Source organism: Dasypus novemcinctus, chromosome 9 (genome assembly GCF_030445035.2).
Source record: "Dasypus novemcinctus isolate mDasNov1 chromosome 9, mDasNov1.1.hap2, whole genome shotgun sequence".
Lineage (NCBI taxonomy): Eukaryota > Metazoa > Chordata > Mammalia > Cingulata > Dasypodidae > Dasypus > Dasypus novemcinctus.
Window position 1 is genome coordinate 23,966,985 of NC_080681.1, and position 14,609 is coordinate 23,981,593.

Here is a 14,609-nt window from a genome sequence, read left to right on the forward strand (position 1 = left end):
GTGGGAGAGAAAAGGTGAATTGTGTTTATTTCATCTCACCTGGAATCAAAATCTATATTTATTAATTTCTTCATTGCCATTTCCTATAATGTAGTGACAAGATGCTTTTCCTCTTCTGGGTTTAAGGCTGCCACATCTCTCTCTCTTTCTCTCTCTCTCTCTCTCTCTCTCTTTTTTCCTATCTGATTGTGTCACTGCACAGGTCTGGGATGCCTTTTTTCTTTTTTCACTAGGAGGTCCTGGGGAATGAACCTGGTCCTCCATATGGTAAACGGAAACTCAATTGCCTGAGCCACAGTCGCTTCCCCATAGCTCCTTTTCATATTAACATATAAGATGGCGTTGCTCGGTGATAAAAACCTTAGTATAAAGAGCTTTGGTTTTCCTAGGAAGAAGACACAAAACTGAAGATGAATGTCAGTTATAACTCAGCCTTTCAGAATCTACACCTTTTAGGCTGGTTTAGCATCATAGCATTAAAGGCTTCAAATTAGCTATTGTATGAGTAATACTAAATAATTCAAAACATAAAACCATTCTTTTACTAAGCAATTCAGAGAAAAAGCCAGTGGGAAGTCCAAATAATATAACCAAAAATGTAGTAACTTGGCCTTATTTTGAAGTTCTTTAGAAACCATTAAGTTCTATGTACAAATTATCGCCCAAGGGGAAGTAGTATGCACATACAGGGCAGGTCACCCTGTGAAGTTCAACAGCCTTCTGATCTAACCTAATGCCGAGGGGAGTAGGACAGTGATGAGTAATCAGACAGCCTTTATTTTATACATAATTTTAGAAGTGATTATGAAATTTTCAAAACTTTACGCCAAATGATAGGTTTCTGTCTGTTATGAAATTGTACCTGTGCTTAGAGATAGGAATTGGAATTTGCTTACTTACATGTTGGCCTTTCAAAATATTATTTTGTGCCTACCTTAGAGAAATACTTTGTTGAATTTAAAATTTTTGTTTTATTTTAAACCTTTGGCTTTAACACTGGTTGCCTTTTTAAAAATTACAATTCTCTTTAACAATCCATTTAGAACCATTTTTTCAAAGAGAAGTTCAGCTTCATTTTAAGAAACATTTACTCACTAAATTTGATTCCCTTTCATATGTGCCAGACTCCTATGCATTAGGATATTATCCGTTCATGCTATTATTTCTCTTGGTTATAGGAATTTAGCAAAGTTGAATAGTACATTTAGAGGTGGGTAGCATGTGCTAGTAAGCCTGAACTTAAAGATTCTTTTTTTTAAGCCTGGAAGTAGACTGGATGAACTAACAAGTTGCTTTAATGGACTAGAATCCTATCGAAGTGCTCTGTTTTTTGTACAGAATGAAAATAGTAAATTGCTGATACTCTGTCTACAACTATTGGACTTGCTTGCTTCTGCCTGTTTTTGCTGCTTCTCTGATCTGGGCTAATGAAAAGTTTGCTTATTGTAACATTGTGGGTAATGAAATCAGATAAGGAAGGAAAGCATCATGAGCTTCCAAAGTTGTTCAGGGGAATTCATACTTTAGAAGAATTAGGGAGCCACTGAAGATTCCTGAGGTCTAGAAGACTGGGAAACTGGGAAGCTTCTTTTGTCTGTCCGCCCAACAGAGGGTAACTTTTGGGGGAAGGAAGCAAATACCCTAGTAGGCACTAAAGAACTATTGGGCAGTGAAGTATTATAGTTAAGTAACTTGCCTAAACCTGCCTGTAATCAGAAGAGGCTGCTTTAAGGGCATGTAGAGAGCCACTGTATACCAGCCAGGGACTAAGTCCAGAGAACACAGGAAAGGGCCACCGAAAGGTAATCAGGAAGCCAGTACAGAGGAAATGTTTGAAAAGGTCTCGCACAAAAGCCTGGTTCAGCAGAAATTCCTTACACTTCCTGGCTAAGAGAACAGTTGTTTGTGTGGTGGGGGTGAGGGTGGGGGTGGGCAGTACTAAAATGGAGGCTAGAGCTGGGCATGGAGTAAATGGGAAAACACACCATTCCCAAAAGTGCCCTTACCAGTGAAGTCTTGGACTAGGTGGAGTCCTGGAAAAGGTGGAGTCTGTAAGATTTCAAAGGAAGAAAGGTCTTTGTGACAGTTAGATTCAGGAAATGGAGGTGTCAAAGGCCATGTTTAGATTTCCTAGAATTTTGTGAGGAATTCTAACAGAAATTGGTATTTAAAAGAGATTTGAGTGGGAAAGGTGCATTTTTTTCTTTCTCTGTGTTGAATTTGAGATATGGTAGTTCTCCCAAGGATGTGACAAGAAGTGCATCACCTCTCGATGGTCTTTTTCACACCTGTAAAAGGGAGGAGTGATGCCGTATCTACTAACAGCTATGTAAGTGGCTAGAAAGGGAATGGAAGAGGCACATGTAGACCACATGAGGAATTTAATGGCAGACATGCTAAGGAACAAGCCTTTGTGGCAGAAAGTGATAGTAGAGGCTGCTTTGATAAATCTTTGATAAAGTAGGATGAATAGGGGCTTTGTGAAGTTATGTTAAGAACTGCTTCTGACTAAAGTGAAAAATTTGGAAGGATAATGAGACTCATGTCAGATGCTTTTGGTCTTCATTTCATATAAGATGGGAGTATCCACAGAGTGTGAGGGATGAACAAATTGGAGGTTAATGGAAATATTTGAAAATAAATATTATGAGACATCTGTTTATGAGGTAAAGTGATGAATAAGAACCACAATGGTGAAGACATTTTTAACCTCCTAGCATCTCTTCTAGAATCTATTCCAGTAACACTTAGGTTCAGTGTTCTTCTCACGTCATCAAATTTATAGCCTCAGTTCAGGTAAAGTTTTTAAACAAATTTTATTTAAAGAATTTTGATACAGTTGTTTATGATTCTTTCTAAAGATTTTCAGGTTAAACAAAATATACACACAAATGTCTTCAAGTAGAAAAAAATAGACACATTAAGGATGTGTTATATACAATTAGGCAAATCATAATTACTCCCTTTAGCACAGTCAAATCATGTTACAACCGTCTTTGAAATCTGACATTCCAACCCAGCCTTGTATTCAAACGTTTGTTGTGACACCACAGTCTTCACCTAAGGAATCAAACCCATATACAAAATTGGGTATATGTTTTGAAACCATTAAAGGCAGGGAGGTAAAGTGTAGTGGGGGTGTTTTAGGATAGACTGAAAGGGGCAATTTTGCATTCACAGTATTTCTGACACAAAAGATCCCATTCTGCTTATTGATCATATTTATAAACATTGGGGCAAAATATCACTTGGGCAGAAATACTGTTATTGGACCTGCTATTAGAGGAGGCAATGGGATTACTTGATGAACACTTGACAGGACACATAAAGTTCAAAATAGAATCTTCACTGAGGCTGAAGGCTATGCATGATGTGACAGATAAATGATAAGGCTTTTCCCATTTGCATAAAATGGAAGGTCTACACTGGAAGCAGGAATGAAGAGATGAAAAATAAGGGAAGAAATATAGGGAGCTCTACTAAAATTTAATATTTGGTGGGGAAAAGAGGGAAAAAAAGGTAAAAGCTATTCTAGGAACTATTTAAATCACTTAATGAATATATGTAGTGTTGTTTTTTATTGAAGCACCTCCAAGAAAATACCTCTGCAGAAGTTTTGGGTGATAATACATCTGGGATAAATGAAATAGAAGATATATTAAATGCACATTCCTTAAAGTAATACACATATGGTAGTTTTTAAAGGAGAACGTGGTTTCTGATTTGGCTATACAAAAATAAAGATATTCAAGTGACACAAGTTCCAAAATCCCAGTTCTGCTAAGTTCCTGTGTAAAATGGATTACATATCTCTATACTTCCACTGCTCATGTATTAAGAATGAATGAATAAAGCTCACAGGCCACTTGGGGAGAAAAAAATCACTTAAGTGAATATAGTCACCTATTTGTTCAAAATTCCAAAGGAATTCTAAGATTTCTTCTATAACAAATAATAAATTACTAGTTTTACCTGTCCTAAGCCTGACTTTTGTATTTACAACCATCTACAGTAACTAATCACTAGTTCACCATTTTTTGCACATGTAAGTCTACTTATGAAAGAGATGTCTTCCTTTTAAAAAGTTGTATATAAAATGTGATGTCATATCCTACCCATCTCCTGCAGCTCAAAATTAGCTGTATTTCTTAGAAGGCAATTCCTTAATAACTAAATTAAGGTCTCATGGCCAGGAGAACAGCTTCTCTTTACTCATACTGGTACAGAGGGCTCTTTTTTTTTTTTTTTTTTTGACAGTCCCATTAAGCAGCTTATTCTGTGAATGTCAATAAACTGTCTACTTTTTGGAAAAAAGTCTTGAAAGTGCTTTATTAAAGGATAAAGCACTTAGCTCCCAAGACTTAAGATCCATTTCAAAGATAGGACATAAGCTTAAGAGGATACCTAAGGAAGGAACAAGTCTAAATAATGTACTTTCCCCCCATATCAGTTTTGTCAGGGTGATTGTTATAAAAGTGTTTAGTTCTGTTAAAACTTCTCAGAGCTTTAAAACACTGTTGAATGACAAAAAACAGGTTGGCAGAAAAAAGTACTGGATTAGTGCCCTACCACTGGCTATCCCTCAGGCAAGTCATTTAAATTCTGTAGCAACAGCTTTCTCATCTGAATGAGAAAATATATTTGAAAATGCACTGTCATAAAGTCATGCAATTGTTAATTAATAAAACTTCTTCATAGAAAAGTTATAAGGATTACATGTGTTAAAATTTAAAAAAAATTCTTAATACAGGTTATTCCCCACCCTTACTTTCTGTATATTTTGCAATTAGGAATTGGTTAAAATTAAACCAAAAAAATGCCATTATCAAAAACACATCCAGATGACCTTTAAATAGATTTAGATCTCCTTTACTGCAGAAACTTTTTTGATATATAATTTTTCATTGTATTTTAGTCTGTCTGGATTCTGTAGTAAAGATCTGGGTCACTAAGGGGATCAATCTTCAACTGATAAAACTTTTAGTGAATGTTTTTCAAAGAATAAAATAATTTCCTTTTTTACCAAAGTTCCTCTGAACTGGAAAATAATTGTTTCAAAGATGGGAACAAAAAGAAAAAAAAATAGTTTAACTTCCCTTAGGTAATGCTTTTATAAAGATTTTCAAATGATCAATTTAGCATTTAGAATTATGACAGGCTTCAAAATCTTCTTTTGAATTAAAAGATGTTTTATTCTATATAGCATTTAATGCCCAATTTTGCAGTTCTGAGAATAATATTAAAAATGCAAAAGGTCTCCAGTAATTGAAAACTGAAGTAGCAAGACTGCAATAAGTGTGAATTAACCTATAGAAACGAATAAAGAAACTAAGCAGTCTTTGTATTTGATTTAAACTTGGACAAGTAACAGAAAATTAACTCAAGTTAATTTGTATCCAAAGTACAAGTAAATAAATCAGTAACTAGTTACACGAGTAAAGAAGTAAAAATGAAACAACTTCCATTAAGCATGCTATGGAAATAACATTCTAAACCTTATAATTACATATGAAAAATGAGTCAATAAAACACCATTAGAAAGTGCCTTAATGTACTAAAAATGGAAGTCAGATGTCCTTTAAATATAAATGAGTTTTATCACATTTACAGAAAGGCAAATATTATGGTGGAGAGGCAGCACAATAGAATATAAAGCACTCTACATTAGGAGTCAAAAGACCTGAGTTCTAGTTTTGGCTTTGCTGCTAATTATCTCTGACCTTGGTTAAATGTCAACTTTTCTGGGGCTTCAATTTTCTCATCTGTAAAATGAGAGGTAGAACTAGACTGCTTCTAAGGACAGCTTTTCCCCACCCATCACAACTGATATAAAATGCTATGTTAAGCAATGAAATACTGTTAAGTCTAAATGCCAGTGTTATATAACAGGATGCTATATTGTAGATAAAAACATTAGCTAGAATTCTGATTAACTGCATGAGTCGATGATTTAGTTACTTCATAAAGGTGGTTTTCTATCAGCACAAAAGTCACAGTATTTTGGCTACTGGTACATCTGTGTAGGCTTTGAAGAATGCTGAAACTATCCAAATTCAAGGGAAATCACAATGCCAATAATACCTACCATTTCCTTTTACCTCTGTTGCAGAAGACTGTGGGGATGACAGCAGGAGGGACACTGAGCTACAGGTAAACAACGTGTCCTTTACAAAGATGCACTTGGGTTTAGCAAAATGAGGAAATTGTGCATATGTTAAGTCATTCATCTGGATTAATATCTAGATTTAATAAAACAAAACTAACATAGGTATATATTTCTCTTTGGGGACGTTTGCCTAGTAAAGTAAACTTTGCCTGAGTAATACAAAATTTATTCTCCACGAAGTACTTTGATATTTTGGTTTTTAAAATATTAGCCGAGTTACACTCATACAGTTTTCTTTTTCAAGCATTAACCCAACAACATGGCCATTCTAAATTTATTTCACAACATTAATCAGGCAGAATTTTCAATGAAATTGTCTGCTTTGGTAACACATGTGGGCTAAAAACACTGATAAGACCATGCATTTCCTACAACTGAGAAAGGGTTGCTTTTTCTCACACCAATTTTTTTTTTTACTGCTGTACACACAAATATACTGACATTTACTTAAGTATAAATGTTAATGCCAGCCTGCTAAACGATGACATGAGCTGGCAATCTCTTGTAACAAATACAACAATCAGAATTTCACTTCAGTTTAATACTCTATGTCTTGTTAAAGGGAAAAAAAAACATGTACTGAGAGAAAAGTGATATAATTTTGAAAAAACGTCATTTGGAATAGAATTTCATTTAGAATGGGAGGCTTGGTGAAAGGCAGAATTGATCTTCAAAACCCACTGGTAAATTTTATAGGCGAGGGCAAATTTTATCTCCATATGTGACATATCAGTAAAATTATACATAATTAGTTTTAAAAGGCACATACACAAAATCTCTGCCTTCATCTAGACCTCTCATTTTCTATCATATGCCAAAATCCACAGAATATTCTAGAGTTCCATAAGGCTTGGTGTAGTGGTTGAAATTTCCAAATGACTACTTAAACTTGTAATTTTGCAGTCCCATTATCAGGACATTTCCTTTTGTACTTTCTCTCCCTAAAGATCTCAACAATTGATTCAGTTAAATACATTCTTCTGCAGGAATTTTTAACTTTATAACTGCCTGGCAGTAAGCAAAAATGGTTTTAAAATAGTACTTAATTTGCAAAAAAGAGACAACTCATTGCAATCTCCAACAGTTGAGAAAAGCATGAAGTGATCTACATCCTAAACAATCATTTCTATCCTGTGGGGTTTTTTTCAACAATTTCAATTTTTTTTTAAGTTAAAAGGGACATTGTGATTAAAATGAAGTGCAATGGGAAAAATTTTATCCAAATCATATTTCTCTTCATAAAGCACAAAATAGTTAAGCAGAGTGTTCAAGCACTTGTCATCTCAAATTGCATTTTATTTTTCAAATACACAAGAACCTAGAAAATCAACTTATTATTTATTTCTAAGATAACTGTGTTAGGAAGAGTTCTACATTACCATACTTGCTCCATACCTGAACTAGATCAAACTCAATAAAATGCTACTTTAGGATTCCCGAAAGCAACTACATCTGTGCAAAGCTTTCACAGGGAAACAAAATTGTACAACTTGGCACTTGAAGAATGAAAAAGCAAAATAACATTGTCACAACAGTTTCTGCCTTCAGTCTGCATTGCCTATTCCTTTCACTAATAAAATCCATAAAAATGGCAAAGAGAGATAAAGGGAAGTTTTATCATAGGTAACGTACCTTTCATAGAAATTTGGAATTTAGCAGATGTTAAAGAGGAAAACAACCTGTATAACAGATGCACATGCAAAGGTTTGAAAACACAGGCCATAAAGGAATTTAATATGATAACTGATTTTGTTTTATAAGTAAAATAACACTTTTTATTTTCTGATGAGATAAAACAATAAAAAGAAAATTTTTATATATCTAAACCTATGCTGGAATTATACAAAAAGAAAAATTGTATACATCACAGCAAGAATATTATTTTGTATAGATTATAGAATATTCAGTTTTAAAAAGACACATACATGACCTTTGATGGTACATTTCTATGCTGGCAAATACATTTTCTGATACAAAGGCACTTTGAAAACCCAATATGGTTTGGTTCATAAGTTTGCAAAGTACAAACAATTTTACAAACATATGATTATACTGAAGAACGTCAACAATTGTGACATTACATATAAAACCGACTTCCATTTCTTTTTTTTTTTAAATAACACTGGTTTTGTGGAAATGAAAACAGTGGTTTCCAGCAGCTTCAGTGAAGACATTCCAGATGACTGGAGGCTCACAATATGAATGAATCTTCTACTGGCTGGGTATGAGGAGTGGAGGATAAAGCAGAGGATGGAAAAAGAAATAAAACCCATACCCTGGAACAAAACCAGAAACAGCAGAAAGCAGTATGTTTTGAAGGGAAAAGCACAGAAGACAAGACCAAAAGTTCAGGCAATAACCTTTTAAATCTGATCCCTTAGCTATGAAGAGTAGTCAGCCAACTCTACCTGGTCTACTTGCTGCTGGGGAGTTGTAGTGACGATTGATTTTTCTATTTTAAAAAGCTGGGTACAATGTCTTGGATTGTACAGTACCAGAAAAATTTGGTCCAAACAAAGCATAATTTCTTTTCATTGCCTACATGGCTGCAAAGTCAATCTGTACATAAAGCTGTCTCACTCCAGCCTAAAAAATTAAAAAAAAAAAAATTAGAAAATCAAACAAGTCAATAACAGACTACATATTTTAGAAAAGTAGTAAATTGCCTCATTGGTTTTAAATAAGGAAAGGATTATTTGTCTATTCTGCTTCTGGGAATTAATTCTTGTTTCCATGATAAAGCACCAGAAAATTATTTTAGAAACAAATGTATTTGTAAGTTGCAAAAAAAAACTCTCCATGTATCATAGAAAAGAACACCATGCGACTAGTCTTATACCCTGTCCAAGTGATACTTAGAAAATTGGGGTTATCCATCTGCCACTACTCTGTTAGAGGAAACCACATTGCCTAATGGGATGGCTACTAATTAAAATCAAGAAATTAACTCAGTTTAAGTCCTCCTATTATAAATGGTTAGTAAATAATAAGTGCAACCATCTATTGATTACTTAATTATTTTATGCTCCCAAACCCTCTCTTCAATTTTCTCCCATCTTGAAAAAAGAACCTTCACTTAATCCCACATACTCTTCTGGCTCTAGTTCCAATCCTTGCTCCTCTTTATGTCAAAACTCCCAAAAGAGATATTTACGGTCTCTTAATTCCTATTGTCTCCTTTCTCGAACCCACCTCAACCAACCTTTGCCTCCCATGACTTCCCCCAAACTATCTGCTATGGTCACCTCCAAGCTGCCTAAACCAGTGCTCAATTCGAAGTCCTCATCTTATTAATCAGTGAAAACACATGATCACTCCCTTTCTACTAAAATACTTTTCCCCCATTTGGCATCCAGAAAATACTAATTTGGTTGTCCTTTTACTTCACTTGTCTCTGTTTCTTTAAATCTCCTTTGCTAGTTCTTCCCCCTGTCTCTGAACACTAAACACTGAAGTACCCAAAGCCCCAGTCCTCAGAACTCTTCTTTTACTCTACTTATTTGCTTAGATGATCTCATCTAATATCTAGACTTTAAGTACTATACCTATACTCATACCTCCCAAATTTGTATTTCCAGACCAGAACCTATTTCCTGTCTTAAAAAATGGTCTTATAAGCCAAACATCTCGACAGTTCTACTTAGATGTCTGACAAGCATTACAACCCAGCCAAAATGAATAATTTCCTCCCCTCAAATCTGTTGACCCTGTAGTCTTCCACAGCTCAATTCCATTCTTAATGTTACTCAATTTAAAAGACCTTTTTTTTTCTCACAGTATCCCATCCATAAACAAATCCTTTGGCCTTACCTTCAAAAGACCATATAGCATACTCCTTCTCTTTCTCATTGGTATGTCAGTGAGGCCTACAGTAACCACCCTATATAAAATGCAACTACTATCCAAATAAATTGAGTCTTAATTTCTAGTCTCTTTTAACAGAAGTGTTAATGAAAGTAAAATGTGCAAAATAAATGGAATGCAACTTGGCCTCTGCCACTTGCCTTATCCCGAGACCCTAAAATAATAACAGGAAATGAAATAGCTTAATATAATTTAAAAAAGAAAAAAAAGGAAAAACAATGAGGCTAGGTAAAGTGATCTCTGCATAATTATGAGTAAATTACTCTACTTGATATTTATTCCCCAAGGGGCTAGGCTTTCCACAAAAGCTCAGCCTAACAGCAAAATGAATCATTCTCTTTCATCCATCAGTCCCTATGGAGACAGTTATAAGTTTTCCAGTTTACCATCTTCCTCTCTCTCTTTATCCTTTAGAGACAAGAGCAGAATTTCCAAAGAATCCTATGGTAAGTCACCTCCTCCATGAATATATAAACTAGATTTTTCTATACAAGACAAATACTCCAGCAGATAAAATAGTGCTCAGTTCCACTTCATATTCTACCACTAGAATGATGCCAGGAGTCAGACTGGCTAAGAGGTTGTCCTTAAAATGTAAAAAAACCATATAAAACTCATTGTATCTTATATCCTGAGGATAATGTACAAACTACAACACAGTTACTATCTTTTAAAATTGGAAAGACAGGTAATTATTTTTAACGAGTATTTACTTCTAAGAAAATAGATGTTAGCCCGGTGCCATAAACTTAGAACATCCTCAGTAAATATTCATTGTGAAAAATGAAAACAAAATAGAAGTAAAAATTTTAGAAAAATTAACAAGAATATCACTATAGGAAATGATTGGTTTACTTATATTCTCTACTAATTAAAAAATACAGAAAATTTCTACTTTAGTTTGTGACTGAACATAGTATTAATCTTTATTCCTTTAAAGTTTTCAAAAACTATTTACTCTTTCAAGTGAAACCTAAATCATTTCAGAATTAGTGAATTAGTGAGTAAATGTGATTAAATTACAAATCAGGGGCAGTAATTTGGTTTTCAGTTACAATTAATGCCTGTATCTTTAAATTGGGGATAATACCACCTGTCTTCAAAGAACTGTTAATATTTTAGCTCGCAAAAACATGTCAAGTCTTTTTACAAGAAATATACCTAAAGCAATAGTCTGATTTTTCTCAAAAGATGAATAATTTGGATTTTAATATGTTCAATTATAAAATTTATGAATAAGATAATTTACATATGTGAAAAATGAAACAAAAATTCTTCTGCAAGCTCTGATCTATACTCATAGATAAGGATATGCATTACTAGGGAATCAGTAGAAAAGAAAAATAATTTAAAAGCTTAATTTTCCCTATATCAGAACTTAAACAATGATCATTAAGCAACTTTAAAATCATTACCTGTATGAAACAGAAATCATTAGTAGGGTGACATACCCCCTTAACCCTGGGAAAAATTAGTTGAACCATCTTCACTGAAAGCCTCAATAGATCTTTATTTCATTCTACAAGGAATGAAATAAAGTTGGCTTGACCTTAGCTGACAAAAAGGCTTAAAATGTTTCTCAGAGCTCAAAAATTTCAAAACCAAAGGAGCAGCAGAAAAAACTTTCAAATTTAGCCATTTTAAAAGCCAAGAATTTCTAAGGTTATCAGAATAACTCCCCTCTGCCTACTTCATTTACAACTTCTGCCTTTCTTAAGCAGACACATAGCTGCTTGCACATTTTTAAACCTAGAAATTTCCTCCTGGGAGGGAGGAAGTACCTGGGAGGGACTAAGTACCAAAATCTTAGGAGTGTTTTGGGGAGTCCTAGAGATCAAAGAAGCTCTTAATAAGAGAGGCTATCGTATAACCAGGAAAAAACTAAAGGTAAAGGTAAAGGAGAGAATAATGATCTAGAAACAGCAGTGAAAATCAAGATTACTGCCGGCCTTGCTCTCCTTTTGCCCTTGATATACTGTGACGATCTTTCATGCTTTTGCCAGAGACTTACTATAAGGTCTCCTAAGAAAAAGGCTTAGTTGTTAAAATTCCAGTTTAGGGGAGTAGATGAGCTCAAGTGGTTGAGCACTTGCTTCCCAATTATAAGGTCCTGGGTTCTATCCGCGGTACCTCCTAAAACAAACAAAGGAGAAAACCGACTCTCACTGAGGAGCAGATGTAGCTCGGTGGTTGAGCACCTCTATTTCCCATATATATGAGGTACTGAGTTCAATCCTTGGTACCTTCTAAAAAAAAAATTCCAGATTAAATATGTGGCACCAGACTAATATTGTTTTCTAATTGAGCAAGCCACAGAGTAAGTCATGCTGTCGTCTCCTGATCATACATAAAGTTCATTTATTCCCAAAGGAACTTCCCCAAACATTATGCTTTATTAGAGAAAAGAGAGTGCTTAATTGATGCTAAAAATCCTGAACTTAACGTTAAACCACATATTTTTTGCCCGTATCTGAAGATATAGTGTGTGGGTATATGTGTATATATATTATGATCACATAAGATCATTAAGATCTTGTATATTAAAAAGACATTTGGGAACTTAACATTTTTCCATAGTTGGCATATGTAAAAATGATGTGGGATCAAATGGAATTTTAAGAATTTGTCTCTTCAACAAATATATTACACCCATACATACATACTCTTCTAAACGCCCTATCCATTGGGCCAAGTCCGCTTCCCTTATATTTTTTAATGTAACATTTTTTGTGATCTATGTATCTTTAAAAAAACAAAAAAACAAAAAAAAAAAGTCAACTGGGCCATGATAGAAAGTTTGGGCCTTATCTTGGTGGCAATGGGGAGAAAGAAAAGTTTTTATTTTTCAACTTATTATTTTGAAAAATTTTAAAGTAAAAAAAGTAGAATTAATACCTGTAGCCACTAAAAGCCACATTTGTTTTATCTTTACACTTATACATTTATTTATAGTCTTTTCACCTTTGCTTAAATATTTGAAAATTAGATATCCTGATATTTTACCACCAAATCCTTCAGCATGTATTTCCTAAGAATAAAAACATTCTCCTATAATCATACCACCATTTCATACCCAAGAAATTTAACATCTATCTTTACAATTATAGGAACTATTATATAATCCATATTCAAATTTCCTTCATTACCCAATAATATCCTTTGTAGCTGTTTTTCCCCAAACTAAGATCCAATCAAAGGTCATACATGCATTTAATTGTGAAGTCTCCTTTAGTCCAGAAAACCTTCTTTTCATGACAATGACACTCTGAGAACCAAGGCTAAATATCTTGTATTAATAGAAGGTCCCACAGCTGATTTATCTGTTTTTTTTCATGGTTATTAGAGTTAAACATTTTGGACAAGAATACTACACAAATTTTTAAGGCACGAAACCAGTTTCCTCATTACATTTAATATTAGGTAAATCTAACAGTAGTATAGATGCCTTGATATCTATCCAAATGTTTCCAGCAAACTAGACCAAAAAGGAATTTGTGTTTTTCTGCCTCATCTTAGCTATTACTGACAATATCTTATTCTCCCAGTCTATACATAATTCAGTAATGATCTCTCTTTCTTTGGTTGCCATTCACACGACTATGTGCATTCATGACTGTACAAGTATTAACTGAAAAGAATTTGGTTGCAGGCATGAACAAATTAATGATTCCAAACAAGAAAAACCCAACAGCATATTAAGTTATTAAATCACATAAAAAGGAAACTATGGTTTTCCTGGCACAAAAAAATGTAAACAAAATCTGCTTTTGGCTAAGGCCACTGAGAGGGTATTTTTCTTATTCCAAGTGCTATTTTAGAATTCTTGGCTTCAAAGATTATCTAACAAGTCTTAAAGAAGAATGTATGGCAAAGGAAAATCTATTTTTTTCTTGAAGGAACTCAAATCAGTACAATTATAAGTAAAGTAAGAATTTATGTTCTTAAGAGTATTAACTAAAATAAGGATCTCTCAATTTGACTCTCTAGATGGAAAAAAAATTAGTTTTATGCCCACTCCTAGTGTAGTAGCACATATAGTAAATATGTTTTAAACTAGTAGATACAATAGATTTAATTTAAGACTTTTATGAGAAATTGGTAAAATGGTCTTACCTGAGTAAAAATATTATGTGTTTGGCTTAAAATCCACCTTGCATCGGCATCTGGTGCTACTACTAATTTCAAGGTTCCAACATAAACCTCAGAACATAACGTCCAAAAGTGCTGTTCTTGTAAATTGTAAACTCCTTGCAACTGCTGGACCTAAAATATAAAGTACAGGTATTAACATCATAATCAATTATAAGGGCTCCCTCCCACTTAAATTAGTATGCAATGTATCAGTAAATATGGATTACACCCTATAGTTTAAAAATATAAGTCACTGCAAGAGGACTGAAATTAATGATACAGAAATTCAGAAAATGATAGAATTCATAATACCAAAAAATCAGTTCTTTTCAAGTATTAATGAGTTAGAGGAGTCAGTATTTTTTTAGTGGGAAAATATTTTGGACAGAACAATTTGTCACTATGCTTGACTGTCCCAGGAGAACTAAATGCCAGGTGTATATACCCT

General features: G+C 33.8%; 1 protein-coding gene across 9 annotated transcripts in view; it reads right to left on the minus strand.

Annotated features, from left to right (window-relative positions):
- The window catches only part of SLC30A7 (solute carrier family 30 member 7), a 101,696-nt gene that overhangs the window by 12,890 nt on the left and 74,197 nt on the right, over window positions 1–14,609 (minus strand). For 4 of the 9 annotated variants that reach the window (XR_011649616.1, XR_011649613.1, XM_071217217.1 and 1 more), the window contains one exon: window positions 14,144–14,293. Coding sequence is in view for 4 of the 9 variants with exons in the window: in XM_071217217.1 (XP_071073318.1) it covers window positions 14,144–14,293 (150 nt within the window). In the remaining 5 variants the exon portion in view is untranslated. Of the gene's footprint in view, window positions 1–2,797; window positions 8,753–14,143; window positions 14,294–14,609 lie in introns of those variants that run through there. The other 5 variants (XM_071217218.1, XM_004471671.4, XR_011649612.1 and 2 more) reach the window with 3 other exon arrangements.